Genomic DNA, 21,689 nt, shown 5'->3' with positions numbered 1-21,689 from the left:
TAAGTCAGTGGTCGGCAAACTGCGGCTTGCGAGCCACATGTGGCTCCTTGGCCCCTTGAGTGTGGCTCTTCCACAAAATACCGACTTCTGTGCATGGGCCACGAAGTTTCAATGCATTGTACCTGCGCGCCCGCACGTAGTATTTTGTGGAAAAGCCACACTCAAGGGGCCAAAGAGCCGCATGTGGCTTGCGAGCCGGTTTGCTGACCACGGTTCTAAGTGAAAGAAACCAGACACAAAGGCCACATGTTATATGACCCCACTGAAGTGAAATGTCCAGAACAGGCAAATCCGAAGAGACAGAAAAATAGGTCAGTGGTTGCCAGGGACTAGGAGGAAGGGGATGGAGAGGAGTAGGGGACGAGAGGTGGTGTGACTGCTAAAGAGTACATCGTTGCCGAAACCGGTTTGGCTCAGTGGATAGAGCGTCGGTCTGTGGACTGATGGGTCCCAGGTTCAATTCCGGTCAAGGGCATGTACCTGGATTGCGGGCACATCCACAGTGGGAGATGTGCAGGAGGCAGCTGATCGATGTTTCTCTCTCATCGATGTTTCTAACTCCCTATCTCCCTCCCTTCCTCTCTGTGAAAAATCAGTAAAATACATTAAAAAAAAAAAAAAAGAGTACATTGTTTGGGGGTGGTGAAAATTTTCTGGAATTAGTAGTGATGGTTGCAAAACTTTGCATATATACTAAAAACTACTGAACTGTACACTTTAAGAGGATGAATATTATCTACAAAAAATGTTAAGTGAATGGCAAAGGAATAACGTTTTTCTGACACAATGTGAGAAATTCCTTTATTATTACTTATTAAGCACCAGCTTAATACTGCAGAAAATTTCAAATCACCCTTTGACAATTTGTTCTCCCCCCCCAAATTCTTAATAATGAACTTTTCAAGTAAAGACATGTTCTCTTCTCTCTTCTGTATAAAACTTTATGAAATAAAGGCAAAGAACTGTGTACATCTTGCGGTAAAATGCTGCCCACGCTGTGGAAACAGTGTCTGCCCAGCTCTCGTTACTGTCCAGGTCCTGAGAGGCTCTTGTTCATGAACTGTCTCTTCACAAAGCAAGTCCACCACTAATACGAGGGGACAAAACAGAACGCACAGTGGCAGTGAAATTACAATGCAAGTTCAAGGTAAAGCCAGAATATGAATTTATTTAATATTAAAGTTTATGTTAGTCTGGCAGCCCTTATGTTATACACATTCCTTGAAAGCACATGTAAAAATGTAAAATTTATTTTTTATTTAGTGACTTACAGGTTACTCAAAATTACGAAGACAAAATAGAGGTAATAGATTCAAGATATCTCATGCCAAAAAAATCTGTCCTGATATAAGACCAGACAACCAAAAATTTTAATTATATGTAATCATTATGCACTCTGATTCACCGTGAACTCCTACCATGTACAAGGCACATATTCAAAATTTAACAACACGGCAGTTTGGAAACTAAAGGTTTTCTTGCAATGAAAGATCTTAGTGTGTTTTGTTTAATGGAGACTATAGGATAAAACGTGAGTTATCAACTAAATAGGCAAAGAAGCGGGTCTTACCTTGCTGGGTTTATCATTCTGAGGGTCAAAAACTTTCTCGCAAAGTCTCAGTCCAGTCTCTTGCCTTAGCTGCTGCAAATAGGCCCTCATCACTTCTAAAATAAGGAGCAGGCAGAATAACACAAAAAACTGTATCACAAATGTGCTCGTGGCTGATTTGGACACTGACCTTTGCAATTTATTTCTGTACATTCAAACAGGATAAGAAATAGAAATGACAGTCTAAAAGGCTTTATAGCCCTGGCCGGTTTGGCTCAGTGGATGGAGCGTCGGCCTGCGGACTGAAGGGTCCCAGGTTCGATTCCGGTCAAGGGCATGTACCTTAGTTGCAGGCACATACCCAGTGGGGAGTGTGCAAGAGGCAGCTGGTCGATGTTTCTCTCTCATCGATGTTTCTAACTCTCTATCCTTCTCCCTTCCTCTCAGTAAAAAATAAATCAATAAAATATATTTTTAAAATAAAATAAAAAATAAAAGGCTTTATAACTATATTCATTTTGATCCAAAAGATTCTCTACATGTTATATTGCTATCAAGAATCTCTTGAGAGTGGCTAGTAAGAGAATGTATGTGCTAATGATTCCACTCTCAATTGTACAGCAATCAAGGCAAGAAGAGAATGGGGGTAAAAAGTCAAATGGAGAAAATCTTGTGCCATTATAGCGAGAAGTGGAGATACTGTCCTTACCGTCTTCCTGTTTGTTCGCAGGTTTGGCATAAATTGCGTTAAGTGGAAAACCAGGCTCTCCGGGAATGGGAAAATTAGTGATTCCCAGTGTATACATTTCTTTCTCACCTTGGCTTTTGGAATTGCACTAAAAAAAAAAAAAATTATTTGTACACATATATTTTACAGGGAAAAGGATAATAATATACAATTGCAATTTTTTAGTTTAAGTAGCTTTGGCTGGGGTTAATATTTTTGGTGACCTTTTGCCCATAGGCTTTATCTGTGGGCCCCTTCTCAGAATAATGTTTTAAATAATTAAAATATAATACATAGAATTACAAAAGAAACCAATTATACTGAAATGCAATAACTATAATATCAAAAAAATTTGTTATAGTCATACATGTGCTTCTTTATTCATGCACTAAATACAAGATCTGGCCATAGCCCTAATAACTAAATTCTGAAGTAGTGATGTGTAAACAACGTTGCAAAAAATCTTCCACTCTAAATGCAAAATACTGTGGTTTCTATTGGAGAAAAAGTCACAAATATTGCTAAAACAACTGTGGGTTGTTGTCCACATTAATAATGAAAGTAAATGCTAAATTTCAGTAACAGGCTAGTGAAAAGAAAGATGGAATCTTTTCCCACTCAGGTTAATGGACCCCTGTCTATCCTTGGACTCCCAAGTTAAGAACCTCTGAGCCAGCCCTAGCTGGTTTGGCTCTGTGGATAGAGCATCAGTCTGCAAACTGAAGGATCCCAGGTTTGATTCCGGTCAAGGGCACATGCCCAGGTTGCGGGCTCGATCCCCACTAGGGAGCATGCAGAAGGCATCTGATCAGTGATTCTCTCTCATCAATGATATTTCTACCTCTCTCTCCCTCTCCTATCCTCTCTGAAATCAATAAAAATATACTTAAAAAAAAAAAAACCTCTGCCCTGACTGGTTTGGCTCAGTGGATAGAGTGTCGGCCTGCATACTGAAGGGTCCTGGGTTCGATTCCAGTCAAGGGCATGTGCCATGGTTGCAGGCACATCCTCAGTGGGGGGTGTGCAGGAGGCGGCTGATCCATGTTTCTCATCGATGTTTCTGACTCTCTGTCCCTCTCCCTTCCTCTCTGTAAAAAATCAATAAAATACATTTAAAAAAAAAGAACCTAGGAGCCAAAGGCTTAAAAGGGATTTTTTTTTGCTCAAGATTTCTGTCTTAGGAAAATACATGCAAAGCCGTATCCTCTGATTAGTTAACTACACTGTAAGTTTAGAGATCTACATTCAGATTTTTCTTTCAAGTCCATGCTCTAAGAGGAAATATGTTCTATTTGCCCTTAAAGTCTCATCGAGTCCAAATACCTATCAGTAGTTTGTTTTCCTGACAGATGATCATGCAAGTTTAATTACCTTTTGGAGTTTCTTTAGACACTCAGAAATGTAGAGAGTTATGTATATCAAGGTTCTATCAGCTTCATTCTACAGAGGGGAAAACAAAACTTAAAAACGGTCCTGAACAAAGCTTAACAATTATGTGCAACAAATGAATTCACATCTTTGTCTTTTGATTACCAACTGAAAACTGCGAAAGTATAGTTACTATAGCATCAAAAATTCCCATTCTCCAGCCCTAGCTGGTTTGGCTCAGTGGATAGAGCGTCGGCCTGTGGACGGAAGGGTCCTGGGTTCGATTCCAGTCAAGGGCACATGCCTGGGTTGTGGGCTTGATGCCCAGTGGGGGACATGCAGGAGGCGGCCAATCAATGATTCTCTCTCATCATTGATGCTTCTTTTTTTTTCTTTTTTTAAATATATTTTATTGATTTTTTACAGAGAGGAAGGGAGATAGAGAGTTAGAAACATCGATGAGAGAGAAACATCGATCAGCTGCCTCCTGCACATCTCCCACTGGGGATGTGCCCGCAACCCAGGTACATGCCCTTGACCGGAATCGAACCTGGGACCCTTCAGTCCGCAGGCCGACGCTCTTTCCACTGAGCCAAACCGGTTTCGGCTCATCATTGATGCTTCTATCTTTCTCTCCCTTTCCCTTCCTCTCTGAAATCAATAAAAATACATTAAAATTCCCATTCTCCAAATGCAATCTTCTGAAGCCCCCTTTCTGTCTGCCCTGAGCTGCTCCTGTTGTCCTCCGTTCCTCTTGCCCTTGGGTTCCCGAGGAACTGTGCCAACAGCCCCTCACTCTGTGTAGGAAGCTGAGTTCACAGAGCTGCCAGGAAAGCTGAGGTGCACCACATGGTTCGCTAATTTTAAAAAACCCTTTCATTTTAGGATCTCTGCCGAGAACAGAAACATTCATGACTCTACAAGAGGAAACAATATTTCACGTGTGACTTGTTCTTGAAGAGCTCTGTAAGCCCAACTCTTAACCTAAAGGAAAATGTGGAAAAGGTGAATGGGTGTGGATCCAATGTGGCACGTACTTCAGGTCAAAGTTTACACAGATTTGCCCCACCAGCGTGGCTCAATGGTTGAGCATTGACCTGTGAATCAGGAGGTCGCGGTTCAATTCCCATTCAGGGCACATGCCCGGGTTGCGGGCTCGACCCCTAGACTGTGGGGCATGCAGGAGATAGCTGACCAATGATTCTCTCTAATCATTGATATTTCTCTCTCCCTTCCTCTCTGAAATAAATAAAGATATACTTTAAAAAAAGTTTACACAGATTTATAGTTTAAAAAACAAACTATAAAAAATAAAACCAACAACTATAGTTTCCTATATTTCAGATCATGTGATAATCAAGCGAGAATGAAATGTGGCAGAATTTTATTTATTTACACCTATTACAAATAAAACACATAAGACCATGCATTAGATACAGAAAACATTCCGCTAATAACACAGAATATTTAGACTACAATTTGTAAGCCAAGAATCTACAAATAAAGATTTCAGACCCAGTTTGATTCCAAAAAGCCAAAGTTTGGCAGGAAGTTAAAGTTTCATATTCTAGAATATCATCCATAAAATGTGTTGACATTTCTTGTAACTTGCTCATAGCGGAAGCTCAGAAATTTTTTTTCTATTTCCCTCTCTCCTTCTCTACCACCTTCACCTCGACCTGATTCCTACCAAGAACTAAGAGAAGGGGAGAAAGGGTGCTTGAAGGAAGGGTCAGGGTCATTGAAGTTTATTTCTCCATTTCAGGTCCAGGATACAGAAGTGTATAAAAAATAACATAGCATATAGGATTTTTAATTATAGACTGGTACATAGTAGGTACTTAGTTAATGTAGGATAAAGAAACAAAGACCAGATAATAAATATTTCAGGCTTTGCAGTTTTTATTACAACTACTCAACTCAACTATTGTGGCATGAAAGCAGCCATAGACAAAATATAAACAAATGTGTATAGCTGTGTTTCAATAAAACTTTTTTTACAAAAAGAGGTGGTGGGCCAGATTTGGCCCTTTGGCTGTCATTTGCCAACCTGTGGTGTAGACTTTGGAAGAAAAATAAGAAATTAATATTGACATAGCCGAAACCGGTTTGGCTCAGTGGATAGAGCGTCGGCTTGCGGACTGAAGGGTCCCAGGTTCGATTCCGGTCAAGGGCATGTACCTGGGTTGCAGGCACATCCCCAGTGGGAGATGTGCAGGAGGCAGCTGATCGATGTTTCTCTCTCATTGATGTTTCTGACTCTCTGTCTCACTCCCTTCCTCTCTGTAAAAAATCAATAAAATATATTAAAAAAAAAAAAAGAAATTAATATTGACATAAAGCTTAACATTAAGCACTATTCTGGATTTTTAAAATCATATAATCTCATTTTATTTAGAGCAACCGGACTGCCAGCCAGATCTTTTTCCCATCAGAAAATTACCTAAATATTAAAAGCTGTGTACTTTACCTTAATTTCATAGTTTTTGAAGAAGACATTGGCCTTGAAGTAATAGATGGCTTCATCCACAATATCTGTGTCTTTTGCTAAGCAAGATACAAGGGGAGGGGGAGAGAACATTAGCTTAATGCAAAACATAACATTTAGAAAAGCTATAATAAAAAAAAGTTATCCAAGATTAATGAACAGAAGTTTTGGAGTTGAATAAAATAAAACGAGGCTACTGAAATATAAAGTCTTTAGACAATTTCTAGAGAAATAAATACATAATTTATTCTTATAGCTTTATTGTTTTTATAAAAACTATACATACTATTAGAAAGATTAATCAATACCAAACAATTTTTAAAATATATATATTTTTATTGATTTCAGAGAGGAAGGGAGAGGGAGAGACAGAAACATCAATGATGAGAGAGAATTATTGATTGGCTGCCTCCTGCACGCCCCCTACTGGGGATTGAGCCAGCAACCCAGGCATGTGCCCTTTCCGGAATCGAACCTGGGACTTTTCAGTCCACAGGCTGGTGCTCTATCCACTGAGCCAAACCGGGTAGGGCCCAAAGAATTTTTAATTGTCACCCTAATCTCACTTCCAAGGAATAACTACTATTAACACTTGGTGGACATCGTTCCAGACATCTCTCAAAACAGACTGAGACATAGACTAACTTTAATAAAATGACTTAAAAAGCATTCAACATAATTTTATTTGAATGTACATACGAGTTTCAGAAAAAAACACACCTCTTAACTGTCATTTAGAAACCCATTGGGGTTCCCATGGACATCTTTCTGTTTATACTATGACTTCAAATATATTTGCACAAGCTGTTCTAGGTGCTAGAAACTGAAAAAAGCCAGAAATACTGTTGTGACAAAGACAAATCTCATTACAATTTTTTTGGCAATTTTTTCTTTTCCTTTTTCTTATTTTAAAAAGGTTACAATCCCAGGGTCTTGGTATCCAGCAGCTGGTTTCAGCAACACAGAAACAGTTATTTTTATCTCTCGCCCATGCCTGCTATCCCTCTCACACAGCAGAAATGCAAAATAATCCTGAAGTTTTAATACTCTGTAAAATCAGCAGTCATTATTCCTGCTCATTTCTCTGCTAAAGAATTTCAATAGAATTTGAACTCTAGATGTGTATTCCTTGCAATCTATTTTCTTATCTGTAAAAAAGAAAACTTCCTCAAAGGTTTCAACAGTGTTTATAAAAACCAGCTAGTTCTTTTAAATGTCACCATAGGTGGTGGGGAGGCTACAAGGTTCAGAACCTCGGAGGGTATTTGGCACATAAAAGGTGTTCAAAAGATACTTGTAAATAATTAGATTAATGCTAAGAGTTATTTAACTCCCAGCATAAGCTTACATTCATCCATAATTCCAATTTGGTTTGAATCCAGTCCTCTGGGGAACAGTAACAGGTCATTCCTTATCTGTAGAAATCTTCAAAGAACTGTAAGGGTGGTAATCAGATTAACTCCTTGGTTAATTGCATCTTTTGACACACCATATGGTGTTTTGTGCCGATCTGAAAGGGTTCTTCTCAAGGAATCTAAGCCAACATTGGCTATTTTTTCTCTGCACTGTAATTCTTTTACGTCATTTTTCTTCTCTTTGGTCTGCTTTCTTTTCCCCATCTGTTCCTTTTATTTCATTTCAAAATCAAGTAAAGACTATAGTGACTCACCAGATTTATTAAGTTTATTGAGCTTGCAATTAAATTTAAAAAGGTCAAGTCTAACAGTCTGGCAGAAGGATGGAGAGGGCCTCAGTACAAAATTATTAATTAAAACCATGGCCTTGGAAACCATGAATGGAACTCAGTGCAGACCCCTTCCGGGTGCAGGGAAACCATGTCTAATATAATACACATCATACTGTTGGCAGATTATCTCAGAATGTGTCTGAAGAGTCTCAGATAGTGTCTAAAAAGAATGGAGCTTCTGAACAGTAAAAAATGGTTTGGGGTGCGGGAGGAATGTGAGTACCAAGAAAGAAAGCAAATATAAAATTCAGAATTAGTAATGTTTTTTAGGACACATCTTTTAACATATAAGATTGAGCCCTGGCTGGTGTGGCTCACTTGGTTGAGTGTTGTCCCATGCACAAAAAGGTTGCCAGTTAGATTCTGGTTGGGGCACATTCCTGGCTTGTGTTTCACTGTCACATTGATGTGTTTTTTTTTTCTCTCTCTCCCTTTCCCTTCCTGTCTCTCTAAAAGTCAATTTAAAAATCTTAGAAAAAAATATATACATATATATATTTAAGATTGAGGTATTGCTAAAAATTGAAACTCCTGAGCAATGGAAAAAGGAAATAGAAGGAAAAGAGATTAAAATGTTTTGTTTTGCCCTAGTTGGATTGGCTTAGTGGTTCAGTGGTTGTAGGCTCCTCCCCGGCCTGGGCCCTGGTAAAACCACTTTCTCTAAAAATCAGTGGAAAAATATCCTCAGATAAGGATCGAAAATGAAATTAAAAAAAAAAAATTTTTCCCCCCAGCTTGATAACAGAGAAGGGGTGGGGACATGGAAGTAGCAGCATTAGATTAGTTTGTAAGAACTGACAGTCATAACAGAAACAGTGTCAAGATTTAAGTGTCAACATTTTCTCTCTTCCCTCAACAAAATATCCTGGAGAAATTAGCAGCAAAGATAGTTTCCTATTAGATGCAACATATACCCATAATCTTGAAAGGCCTAAAAAGCAATATCCACCAAACAAATAGAAAATACAACAGCAACCAGAGACAGAGGACTGAGCCAAGAATTTCCCCGACTTAATGTCAGAGGTTTGCTAGATGCTTCACACCAACATCTGAAAATAATGGAAAGGGGTTTCGACTTACTCTCTCTAGGGGCAGGTCCTTTGAACTGACTTCTGATGGGCAACAGTGCCATGTTTCCAATGAGTTTGGTGTCGGGGTCCATGAGAGAAGAGTGGTAAGCCTGTAGAGGAAAGCCGGGTAAGAATACAGAAACAGAAGCAGAACAAATGTCAGCAAGGCAAACAAATACATTTCTCCAAAGGAAAAAAAAAAGAGTAACCCACCCAAAGATGAACTAGGGCGTGTGGCAGAGGGGAGGGTGGCAGCAACATGCAGAGCTGGCTCTTACTGGCTCATGAAAACCAACAGTTACCTTTTTAGAAATTTTCAAAAATTAAATTATATAAATTTGCAATAAATTATATTAAAAACAAAGGTAATAAAGATTCAAAATGCATTACTCCTTATTTTTAAAAATTATTTTACTGTTGCCCATGCTCTTAAAGTTATTTATGTCTTTTGTATCTTGATGGCAGAAATAGCACTACTAGTACATAATGAATGGGGTGCTACTGTGCATCTCTTTCCATTTTACATTCAGTGACATCACACTGGCAACTGGTGGGAATAGTTACACTGCAGAAATAGGCAAACATTATATAAACCAGGAGTACCCACCCATCAGCTGTGGTTAAGCCAGAACCCAGGCACTGGTTTTTCTGTTCTGCCACTTCCTAGCTTTATATCTTTGACCAAAACATCACTTTTCTTAATCTGTTTCCAAATTTGTATATTGAGGAAAATATACCACCTTCATTGGGGAGGTGTGAGTTAAAGGATGAAGGGGGTAAACTCACATTTATGAGAGCAATATGTATATGATTCCTAGTTCTGCCTTTTACAAAATGCCTGGCTTTTTGTAAGACAACACGGGCACCATTCATGTATTCATTCATTCACCAACTGATTATTAAGCACCTTCTGAAGGCAAGGCTTGGTCATTTACAAGTATGCAAGACCAGTATGGCCTCCATCCTTGAAGAACTTTTGGGCTAATGGAGAAGACAGATATTAATTGAGTAATATCAAGATATTAAATAAGTGCTCGGTGTCCAACTGGAATGAGCACAGGGCTGTAGAGTACTGGCTTAAAACCTGGCTTACCAAGGCGTTTGCACTAGAGTGCAACCTTGGGTAAATTACTTAACTTCTCTCAGCCTCAGGTTCCTCCTCTGAAAAATGAGAAAAGAATAACATATCTGCCCTAGACGGTTTGACTCAGATAAATCTACCCCACAGACTCGCTATGGGCCTCTAGACTGAAGGGTCCCAGGTTCGATTCCGGCCAAGGGCACATGCCCAGGTTGCAGGCTTGATCCCCAGTAGGGGGCGTGCAGGAGGCAGCCGATCAATGATTCTCTCGCATCACTGATGTTTCTATCTCTCTCTCCCTCTCTGAAATCAATAAATTAAAAAAAAAATTTTTTTTTAAAGAATAACAATCTACTTCATAGGATCACCGTGAGGATTAAATGGGACAATTTATATAAAGTGTGTAGCTCAGGGCCTGCCTGGAACACATCAGGAATCAAATGGTCGCTATCGAATTCACAATATTTGTACCGATAACTATGGCTTGAGCCTTTTTTTTTTAATCACAGGTATGCTTCATCTAAAGCAGCCTCCACCATCCCCTTCACCAGCTACAACCACTGTCTTGTTCCCCATCTATGTTCTTCATAGCATTTGTCATTGTCATAAATTATCTCATTTTATTTGCATTTACTTGTTTCCTGTCCGCCTCCCTATTAGAATGTAAACTCCGTAAGAACCGGGATTTGCTGCCCTAGTCACTGCTGTAACCGTGCTTAGCACGCAGTAGGTGCTCAGTAATGTTTGTTGTTTGAATAATCCCATGTTGTAGAAAACTTCCTTTTCCCTAATCTGCAAAATGGAGGCCTACCACGACGGCAATAAATCTACCCCAGAGATTGGCTATCAGAAATTAAGAGAAACCAGACCACCACTAATTTTACTCTTATTCGAATGCACAATAAACCTGAAACGTGTGGAAACCAGGCTCGGCCCTTGCGTTTGCCCCGGGGGCCCTAAACCAACAGCGCAGGGGTGGCGGCCCCAGGGGAGGAAGTGGGGTCTGACAGAGGACAGGAAGCGGAAGGGACCCGTCCCCTGGGTTGGAGAAGGAAGTGGGATTTCAGAAAAAAGGAGAAGCCGGACCCTGGACTAGAAAAATGAAAAATAAAAAGTGCCTCCCCTTGACTTAGTGGCTCCATGAGGCTTTGGGGACCCAGCCAATGTCGGGGGTGGGGGGTGGCGGTAGGGGTGGGGTACAGAAAGGGCAAAGGTGGGGTCGGCACTGCAGAGAAGGGGCCAGAGGGCCGAGGCAGCCTCTCTCGTACCCCTGACCGACACTCGCCGGTCCCCAATCCTACAGGAACTGGCTCCCTCCCCTCTCCCCCGCTCTGGACCCTGCTTCCTCTCCAACGGGCTTGGCCCGCTTCTCTCGGCGCACGCACATTTCTCACCGCTCTCCCCAATTCTCGCCATCACCTCACACCCCTGACTCGGGCTCCTTACCGGCATCTTGACGTCTCCCGAGTATCAACTCAATGAGGAGAATCGGGTTAGTGAGAGGAGCTTCCGGTCCGGCGCTTGGGCGGGGTAGGCGGAAGTAAACCGGAAGAGGAGGGCGAGGGGACGATTTGCGCTTCCGGCCTTGAAGTTCCGCCTCTGGCTGCTGGGGCTGCGGGAATCCGAAGGGGCGCCAGGGGGCGCGCCAGCACTAAGTAGAGGCTGAGTGTCACGCATGCGTGAGGCCTGGAGCTGGCGATGGGTCTTGGGGTTACAAATCCCTGTGAAGCATTACCTGGGTCACACTATTTTATTTTTTAATACTTTCAAAATTGACTTCAGAGAGGAAAGGAGAGGGAGAGATAAAAACATCAATAAGAATCATGGATCGTCTGCTTCCTGCACGCCCCACACTGGGGATCAGCCCGCAACCCAGGCAGGTGCCCTGACCTGATTCGAACCATGAACTCCTGGTTCATAGTCTTCCCTCTTAACTACTTTTGGTATTTATCTCATCAATGTGAACATCAAAAAGGCAGGGATTTTTGTCTGTTTTGTTCACTGCTGCGTACCCCTGTCTAAAAAAAAATGTGATGATACATAAGCATTAATAAATGTTTGCTAAGGGAATGAATGAACCTACTAGTTTTAAAAATGGAGAGCCCATTGGTAAGGGATTTGTGGGTTACTCTGTACTGCAATTCTTTGTGTAATGACTGAGAAAATGGACTCGATTTGAATTCCAGCTCCTACACTTACCAGGCTCTGTAATTTTGGGCTAGTGAATTAATCTAGCTAATCAGTTTCCTCACCTGTAAATGGAGATAACAGTACTTAATTCAGTTTTGTGAGGATGAATGAATTGCATGTAATGTGCTGAGAACTTCTAAGGCTCAGGAATTTTAAAATTACTAGAAAGCACCTCATGTTAAAAGACAAGTTCATTCCTGCTTTGGCCCATTTCTTCTGCCAGTTCCCCAGACTAGAACACTTTGCTCCTGGTTCCCACACTGACTTCTCATTTTGGTCTCCTGTCAAATAGGAGGCACCTTCTTTGACAATGAGCCCAAAGTAGCCTGTTATCACTTTCCCTTTCATTACTGTTTCTTCTTCCCGTTCTTTATCAGAGGCTTCCCTGTTTATGGTTAATCTCAAGGACCCAGCACGTCAGCTCCAAAGAATAAGGATTTAAAAAAAAAAGAAGAAAAAAAAAGAATAAGGTTTTGTCAAGCTCCCATTTTATTCCCAGTGTCTGGCATCTCCTACTTGGGAAATTTTACAAATTCAAAACATTTTGCCTGGCTGTTATTTCAAATTATGAATGGAGAACAAGAGTGTAATGAAAGATTAATGCTGTTTCTTTTATTTATATACATACGTATCTTTAAAAATTAGTCACTTTTCATTTTTTAATTATACAAATAATACATTTTCAATGTAGAAATTTGGAATACATATAAACAATGGTTTTACCTATATCCTACAGATTTTCACCTTTGGATATACATATTTTGTTACAATAATTCCTGCTCCTCCAAAAAAACCTTCAAAAATAACTAAACCAAACAGAAAAAATAAAGGTAGACTGGTCCTAACTGTACCACAGGTGCTAATTTACATTATATACAAATCTATGTGAATTAATTTCAATTTCAACTTTTAAAATCTAAACTGATGCTTAGTAATAATATAACACTAAAAGATTCCACTTTAAACAGCAGCAGTTTCAGAATAACCAAGAACTTGACTCTGGTGTGCTGTTGATAAAGAGCCAAGTATTATTTTTTTCATTAAAATAAGCAGCTTTTTAGTATTGCATCCATTGAGAAAAATATTTTGCCGGTTCAGCCACAAGCTCTTTGCACATATACATTTACATGTTAATAAACTCTTTATTCATTCTGATGTTCTTGAAAATATTCATCCAACATAGAAGATGACTCATCTTCATGTTCCTGACACAAAGGAAACACAAAAGAGAAAATACATTGGTCTCCCCTCAGTTAGACATAGTATGTGTTTACGTATTTTTCATGTAATGCTCTGTAAGGAGCTAACACTCAGTGCTAGCTCCTGGTGCTGCACATAGGTAATAGGTAATAGTAACAAAAGGCATGACTGAAAGAATATTTAAAGTGTTTATATCTCATTAGAAGCATTTCTTCTTCTTTTTTTTAATCCTCACCTGAAGTCATTTTTATTGATTTAGAGAGGGGGGAAAGAGGAAGAAAGGTAGGGACAGAGGGAGGGGGAAAGACAGAGGAAGAGAGAGAGAGAGACAGAGAGAGAAACATTGATCAGTTGCCTCCCATATGCACACTGACAGGGAATTAAAACCTGCAACTCAGGTATGTTCCCTGACTGGGAATTAAATCCATGACCCTCCATGCATGGGACCACATTCCAACACACTGAGTCACAGAAGACAGGGCTAGAAGCATTTCTTTTTCTTTTCTTTTCTTTTTTTTTAAAAATATATTTTACTGATTCTTCACAGAGAGGAAGGGAGAGAGACAGAGAGCCAGAAACATCAATGAGAGAGAAACATCAATCAGCTGCCTCCTGCACATCTCCCACTGGGGACGTGCCCGCAACCCAGGCACATGCCCCTGACCGGAATCGAACCCGGGACCCTTCAGTCCGCAGGCCGACGCTCCATCCACTGAGCCAAACCGGTTCTGGCAGCATTTCTTACACCAGTTCTCAGCTATCTTACTGTGCTAATACCCTACTGAAAAGTATCGTTAGTCTTTCTATTGACCTATGTGAGGACAGCCCAAATTCAATTGGATTTTACCTCCTTTTTGCATCTATCCCAAGCTCTGAGTACTAAGAAACATAAATCAGTAATAGTGTCTCAATAAAAAATAGAGTAAAACTGATATTCCTCTTTGAGCTCAGGAGTCAATTTCAGGAATCACCCAGAGAAGCCCAGGTTACTGCCACCACTAAGACAAAAATTAATTTGAGTTTCTGGATTACACAGAAGATCAAGGATTGCCGGCAAACATTTTTACTAAAAGCCAATAAATACCCCAAACCAGGAATTACCTTTGGTTCTTTAAATTCCAAGTCTTCTCCATACTGAATGGCAAAATCAATATGCTGTAATACAATGTTCATGCTTTCTTCATCTGACTGATCGTAAGGCAAAAATCGAACCATGCTGTAGTCGTCAATCTATAAGTTGGAGATTTCAGAAAGGGTCATTCTGAAACTGTGCAACATGCTTAATTTTCAACTTATATATTTGAGGTTTATAACCATTTATCATTTGATAGACAGAGACAAAACAGAAAATCAATATTCATTTTTCTGGTTTGACTTACCAGAACACTCAACTTACTACATAACTAGATACTATTTCATAGGCATTTATCTGAATTCAACAACCACTGGAAATTTCAACAGGGCACAGACAGTTCTGAATTCCCAAAATGGCTTGGGATAATGGACATGTCAGTTAATTTACTGGCTATCACCAATAACTGCTTCTAAATTAAACGGGGGGGGGGGGGGGATGAAAAAAAAAACACCATAAACTGCTGACTGGCCAGCCCACAGCCTGTCACCACCACCTCCCCATTGCAAGCAAGTAGGACTGTATTGTGCTTTCCGTAATGTTGGCCACTGACTGGACATCGATGAATAACAAACAACAACAACAACAACAAAAATTTAACCAGCTTACCAGTCCACATACAGCTTTAGTCAATTTTTTGAATTTTTTGCTTCTTAAGTCACTTGTGGAATCATCTAATAAAGAATACATGTCTGGATCTAGAAACCTTTAAAAGTGAGAAAGAGACTGATGAATAAAAGGAAGAAGAAATCCAATTTACAGACAGACAGAACCTCACATGTAAATAAAGCTTAGAAGATTCATCGCTGCAATTGAGATCTGATTGTAGTGGAGGCCATGAACTCACTTCTCAATTTCCTTCTTAGCTCTCTTACTCAGCAGGTCCATTTTCGTCATGATGTTAACTTGTGGAATTTCTAGAGAGATCATAGCGCTCAGGGCCGCCAAGATGCCAGAAATAAACTGAAGAAGGAAACAGGAAAGGGAAGATAAATCAACAGGTGCCAACAAAGTTCCCTGGTCTCTGCATGAAAGAGAGGCTTCTGTGCCTCACTGGAGCAGAACTGGCCTCAATCAAAGAAACACTGATCCTAAAGAAAGGACAGTCCACTAATCAGAGGGCTGACCCTTGGTTTCCGAAGGTGAGGAGAAAAAAGGTGTAGATTTAATCTGCGGTGGTCACAAATCTCAATTTAGACCATATCTTTAACCTTCTTTCCCATAAAAAATTCCTTAAGAGCTATTAATGAGAAATAAAGTTTTAGACAGTTCATAAACTAGATAAATAGCCCTCAGAAAATTAAAAATGCACATACATAATATGCATCTGCCTCATTTTTCTCAATAAGTAGTTCTCTATATAATATCATAATTTACCATGTGAAGTAAAAATACATTATTATAATAATTTTATAAGGGATACAAAGTAACTCTAGAGTATAGTTTGTGAAATGTCCGGAATCACACAATGATTAAAGGAGACTGCCATCTGCTTGCACCCATGACTGAAATATCAACAACAGATTTATCCTCAAACCTTAAAAGACTCCACCATAAACTGTGAATCGACGAGAAAAACTCCACAGACTCGGAACTCCCACTGTTCTAGCTGCTGGACCAGTTGTTTCATCACAGGCAGATGCGTATACAACTCGATCTGACCTACATGAAGAAAATTGCAAGACTATTACAATCAGAAAATGTTAAAAAATACAAAAAAAATTTACCCATAAGATGGTTAAAAAAGACAGACAAACTGCCCTGCTGGAGTGGCACAGTGGTTGAGCATCGACCTATGAACCAGGAGGTCACGGTTCAATTCCTAGTCAGGGCACACACCCGGGTTGAGGGCTCAATCCCTAGCAGGGGCATGCAGGAGGCAGCCGATCAATGATTCTCTCTCATCATTGATGTTTCTCTCTCTTTCTCTCTCTCTTTTCCTCTCCCTTCCTCTCTGAAATCAATAAAAATATATTTTAAAAAATTAAAATTAAAAACAAACCAACAACATAAAAAAAAAAGGAAGTCAAGCCCTGGTAGTAATATATTTCATTTTAAGGAGTCTTCTAGCCTCTTGAAGCAATCACAAAATCATGAGGTTTATCATACTTTTTAGTTTTTGCCCATCAAAAGCAAGCACTACAATTTTGTTAACCAGTGTTACCCAATAAATTCAATAAAAGGAAAAATAGCCGAAACCGGTTTGGCTCAGTGGATAGAGCGTCGGCCTGCGGACTGAAAGGTCCCGGGTTCGATTCCGGTCAGGGGCATGTACCTGGGTTGCGGACACATCCCCAGTGGGAAGTGTGCAGGAGGCAGCTGATCGATGTTTCTCTCTCATTGATGTTTCTAACTCTCTATCTCTCTCCCTTCCTCTCTGTAAAAAATCAATAAAATATATTTTAAAAAAAATAATAAATAAAAAAATAAAAGGAAAAATAAAAAAGCGAGTGCTACAAAGGTACTGCAGTTTAGGAATATTCATCAAGCTGAACACTTACGACATCTGAACTTTTCTGTGGGTGTGTGTATGTTCAATTAAAAGCAAAGGGAAAAAGTGAGAGCCACATATGATCAAAGCTCAGTTAAGCTCAAGTCTAAAATTCACACTTTGGCTTAACAAGTCATATGCGTTTCTCTCTCCCCTACCAGCCTCACTTCACATTTCCCTTTGTGCACTGTGTGCTTCAGCCCCAACAGCCTTTTTGGTGTCTCAAACCCACCTCCTTCCTTCCTGCCCGTAGGCCTACAACATGCTGTGACTTTTGCATGGACCAGTCTCCCTCACCTTCGGGCTATGGCCCAGCCTACAGGCCACTGGATCAAAGCCTCCTCTAACCTCCCTGCTGTGTGATGGTCTATGCCAGCAGTCGCCAACCTTTCGGACCTCACGGACCACCAGTTGGTGACCGCTGCTCTATGCTATTTCCGATACAAAGGAATATTAAGTAACATTTGGTGATTTTTGTTTATATTGTCTAGCACTGCCACGTGACTGTGAGCTCCACCAGGGCAGAGACCATGGCTCCCTGGTTCTCTATGGTATTCTCAGTGTACAAAGTTAAGCACTCAGTAAACTCAATGAATGATTAGAGCCGATGAATAAGAGCTTTGTACCTTACTGCAATCTGTATACTTCAGAATGACAAATGCTCACTGCACTTTCTCCTACTGAGGACAGACCCAGCATGACTTTGAGGAAAATGGCACATTCAAATGGCTCACCCACCTGGACAGTCAAAAAGGATGTAGTCATCTTCTACGTGGCCAAGACAGCTCTCTAGCCAGTCAAAATTATTGGCAAAGTACTCCATGCAAAACACCAATCCTCCATTGGGACCAAACCGCAGAGAATCATCCTCCATCACGTCATCCACCTCGATCAGTTCCCGGATGTCTGAAAAGGATAGGCAGGCCTCGGAATAGAAGCACATCCATTTGAAAACTGTCCTCCTCACAAGTGATAATTAACCATTACATAAAAACTCACACATATGAGATTATTTTCTGTACATGGTTATTCCCTATATCAGTGTCTGTGGGAAGTAATTATTGTATAGCCAGACAATAGAATCCTATGCAGCCATAAAAAAGGAAAAGCTCTTTAAGTATTTGATTATGACCCAATCTCCTAGTTACACTGTTAAGTGAAAAGTGTAAGGTATAGAAGTCCAGGTAAGAATCCATCGTTTGTGTTTTTTTTTTAAAAAAGACAAAGGCTTACAATATGTACATAATAATATGCATCTTTGATTTTATATGCATAGATTCTCTATGGATAAACACACCCCAGAAAGTGGCAATACTGGCTGCCTCCTAGGATGGCAGCCGACTGCTGGGACACAGAGCTGGGAGAGACATTTACTCTTTTGTAACTTTTGCATTTTGAACCATGTGAATATACACTAAGTATCCTATAACCAGTAAACAAAACAAACAAACCAAGAAAACCAATTACTGTTTCTTAACACAATGAGCCCAAGGAAGCTACCTAACCCTCCTATGCCTCACTTTCCGTATTTACAGATGGGGTACAAATCATATATCCTAGTGTAGAAGGATGAGGACTATATGAGATAACATAGCTACATCACCTATAGCAGCAGCTCAAAGAATTCTGGTATATGCATGGTTCTATTATTACTAATTTTTGGAAATCAGTATTTTTAACTATCTACGGTAGGTTTTTATTTTTGTGTTCAAACCTAGATTCTCTGTTCCCAGAGAACTGTGCCTCACTCACAGCCCCATGTATGTGGATAATATCTTCCCATGTACTTTCCCAGGGATAACATCTGACACCAAGTTGGGACAACTATGATAGCTGCCCTGCTGGTCCCTGCTTCTACTCTTGACCCTCTAGAGTCCATTTGTCATCTGAGAGCCAGTTATCTTTAAAAACATAAATCAGATGCCAGCCCTCTCCCCTGCTTAACACCCTCTAATGGCATTCCATCGCTGACAAGTGTTAGAGGTTCAATACATGTGTCCTTCCAAAATTCATATGTTCAAAACCTAAAGCCCAAAGCGTTGATATTAGGAGTTGGGGACTTTAGGAGGTAATTAGGTCATGAGGGATCTTATAAAAGAAGCCCTAAGGATCCCTCACCCCCTTATGTGAGGACACAGGGAGAAGTTGGCAGCCTACAGAATATAACTGGGTCTTCACCAGAATCTGACTGTGCAGGCATCCTGATCTTGGACTTTCAGCCTCCAGAAGTGTGAGAAATACATTTCTATTTTTTGTAAGTCTCCACCTATGGCATTTTGTTATAGCAGCCCAAACAGAATAGGAAAACGGTATAGTCCTGGCTGGTTTGGCTCAGTGGATAAAGCGTCGGCCTGCAGACTGAGGAATCCTGGGTTTGATTCCGGTCAAGGGCATGTGCCTCAGTTGCAGGCTTAACCCTGGCCCTGGTTGGGGTACATGTGGGAGGCAACCAATCGATGTATCTCTCTCACGTCGATGTTTCACTCTCTTTGCCTCTCCCCCACCCTTCCATTCTCTCTAAAAATCACTGGAAAAAATATCCTTGGGTGAGGATTAACAACAAAAAAAGTGTTGAGCCCTGACCGGTTTGGCTCAGTGGATAGAGCGTCAGCCTGCGGACTCAAGGGTCCCAGGTTCGATTCCAGTCAAGGGCATGTATCTTTGATTGCGGGCACATTCACAGTAGGGAGTGTGCAGGAGGCGGCTTACCCATGTTTCTCTCTCATCGATGTTTCTACCTCTCTATCCCTCTCCCTTCCTCTCTGTAAAAAATCAATAAAATATATATTTTTTAAAAAGTGTTGAAACAAATTCTGTTGGACCCACCAGATGAATTACAATTAATAAAAATAAGTTTAAAAAAAACCACACACACAGGATAAAACCAAAACTTCTCATCTCCTACTAGCTCCTACCCACTTCTTTCTTTCACTCATTATGCTCCAACTCATCAAAATCTTTGATTTTTCTGGAATAAATCAAACCCTTTTCCATCTCTAAGGCTCTGTATTGACCTTGATGTGCTCTCATTTTAGAAAGCCTTTCCCCAGCTTGATGAGCATATTGCCATCTTTAGGTCTGGGCCCAAATATCCTCTCCTCCCGAGACACCATCCCTGACTACACTACCTAAAGCAATCTCCTCTAGTTAATTCCCTCTAATCAGCCTACTGGCAGTCTTTATCTCAATCTGTAGCATGCTGCTTATTGCTTATCTCCCTGACTAAAAGGTACACGAAAGCAGGATTCGTATGTCTTGTTCCACAGACACTTGAATACATTAAGAGTTAAAAAAAACAAACAAACATTGAGGGGGCTCACTCAGAGTATGATGAGCAGTAAACCAGATTCACCATAGCAGCACTACGCATGGAAAGTACAGAAGGGAAGGGGGTAGGGAGGAAGGCACCTACTTACTTGAATTTAGTACTAAGAGACGACAAGAAAGGATACTGTTGAACATAAATGGATGTCATCAAATGACATTCAGCCTCATACTGCTCACCATTTAACCAGGGGACCAGACTGTAGCAATAATATTTCAGCTTCTATGCCGAGCTGCCAGCACTCCCCGCCTCCTCACCCCCTTAATTTTCCTGAAGGAGGGGAAAGCTGTGCTCAGGACTCACCAGCCATTACGGAGTAGTTGAAGTGTTCCGCTGCAGGATCAAGGTTCACGACCTGGACAGACCGATTGAGGGCTTCGCAGTGCTGGACCATGGTGGCGCAGTAAGTACTCTGTAATGTCACAGGGCTCAAGGGGTCAGATCAACAGCAATGTAATGTTACCTCCTGCACCCCCAGAAGGACGCTACGCCCTGGGCAGTGTCTGCTAGGGACAAAACTAGGCCTTCACCGATCCCTGGGAGCTAGACAGGGCCGGATGAGACAACACTGGGTTCCAGCCCGGCTGGTGTGGCTCAGCGGTTAAACATCGACCTATGAACCAGAAGGTCATGGTTTGATTCCTGGTTGGGGCACGTGGCCAGCTTGCAGGCTCCATCCCCAGTTTGGGGGGGGGGGGAGGGGTGCAGGAGGCAGCCGATCCATGATTTTCTCTCTCATGATTGATGTTTCTGTCTCTCCCTCTCTGAAGTCAATAAAAATATATGTTAAAAAACTGGATTCCAGCCGCCACTTACTAGCTGTGATCCCGACCAAAGAACCTTTGTGTCTCATTTCCCTTGTCTGTAACGGCCGGATTAACAGGGCTTATTTTAGAGGGTTGTTGTGGAAACAAATGAGGTGTTCAGCGCAGTATCTGGGGCTTAAGTATACAAATAAGTATTAGCAACTATCACTCCTCTCCTTTCAAAACAACAACGAACAGGGTACCGACGCCCAGACTGCAGAAGGGAGCTGCCCAGGGTCTCAGGGTCCCCAATACAAACACCCGCCGGTCCCCTCCTCTGGACCCGAACCTCCCTGCCTCCCACGAGCTTCTACTCTCCCTTCCTTCTTCCGCCAAATCCTCACCTTCCCGCTGCCTGCGGGGCCCATGACCAGCTGCGCATACCGAGGCATGTCAGCTCCCGAGATCCCGGAGCCGCCCGCCGCGCAGCACTCCCCAAGAGCGGCCGCCACACTCCCTTCAGCCTTCGCGCGACGCCCTCAGTTCCGGGAACGGGGTGCGAACCAATCACAACC

The 21,689-nt window shown here is 41.2% G+C and overlaps 2 protein-coding genes across 4 annotated transcripts; both read right to left on the bottom strand.

Moving 5' to 3' along the window:
• Positions 1-784: 784 nt before the first annotated feature.
• ARPC3 (actin related protein 2/3 complex subunit 3) lies at positions 785-12,946 on the bottom strand. Of its 2 annotated transcripts, XM_081113388.1 has the most exons (7): positions 11,477-12,946; positions 8,960-9,059; positions 6,115-6,191; positions 3,648-3,716; positions 2,259-2,385; positions 1,571-1,665; positions 785-1,087 (listed from the first exon to the last, which is right to left on the bottom strand). In XM_081113388.1, exons 1-7 carry the CDS (start codon positions 11,480-11,482, stop codon positions 1,025-1,027), a joined length of 537 nt encoding a protein of 178 aa, XP_080969514.1. In that variant the 5' UTR covers positions 11,483-12,946; the 3' UTR covers positions 785-1,024. The 2 variants fall into 2 exon arrangements, with proteins under 2 accessions (XP_080969514.1, XP_080969515.1); XM_081113389.1 differs by lacking the exons at positions 8,960-9,059; positions 11,477-12,946 and adding an exon at positions 7,481-7,567.
• GPN3 (GPN-loop GTPase 3) lies at positions 12,811-21,655 on the bottom strand. 2 transcript variants are annotated; one of them, XM_081113384.1, is made up of 8 exons: positions 21,559-21,655; positions 20,672-20,780; positions 17,782-17,949; positions 16,090-16,214; positions 15,400-15,515; positions 15,162-15,258; positions 14,522-14,650; positions 12,811-13,425 (listed from the first exon to the last, which is right to left on the bottom strand). In XM_081113384.1, exons 2-8 carry the CDS (start codon positions 20,760-20,762, stop codon positions 13,363-13,365), a joined length of 789 nt encoding a protein of 262 aa, XP_080969510.1. In that variant the 5' UTR covers positions 20,763-20,780; positions 21,559-21,655; the 3' UTR covers positions 12,811-13,362. The 2 variants fall into 2 exon arrangements, with proteins under 2 accessions (XP_080969510.1, XP_080969509.1); XM_081113383.1 differs by having other exon boundaries at positions 21,519-21,646.
• Between the last annotated feature and the right edge of the window lie 34 nt (positions 21,656-21,689).

This window comes from Myotis nattereri (assembly GCF_964212035.1).
Source record: "Myotis nattereri genome assembly, chromosome: 19".
In the NCBI taxonomy this organism is placed as follows: Eukaryota; Metazoa; Chordata; class Mammalia; order Chiroptera; family Vespertilionidae; genus Myotis; species Myotis nattereri.
This window is presented reverse-complemented; position numbering and strand designations above follow the sequence as displayed.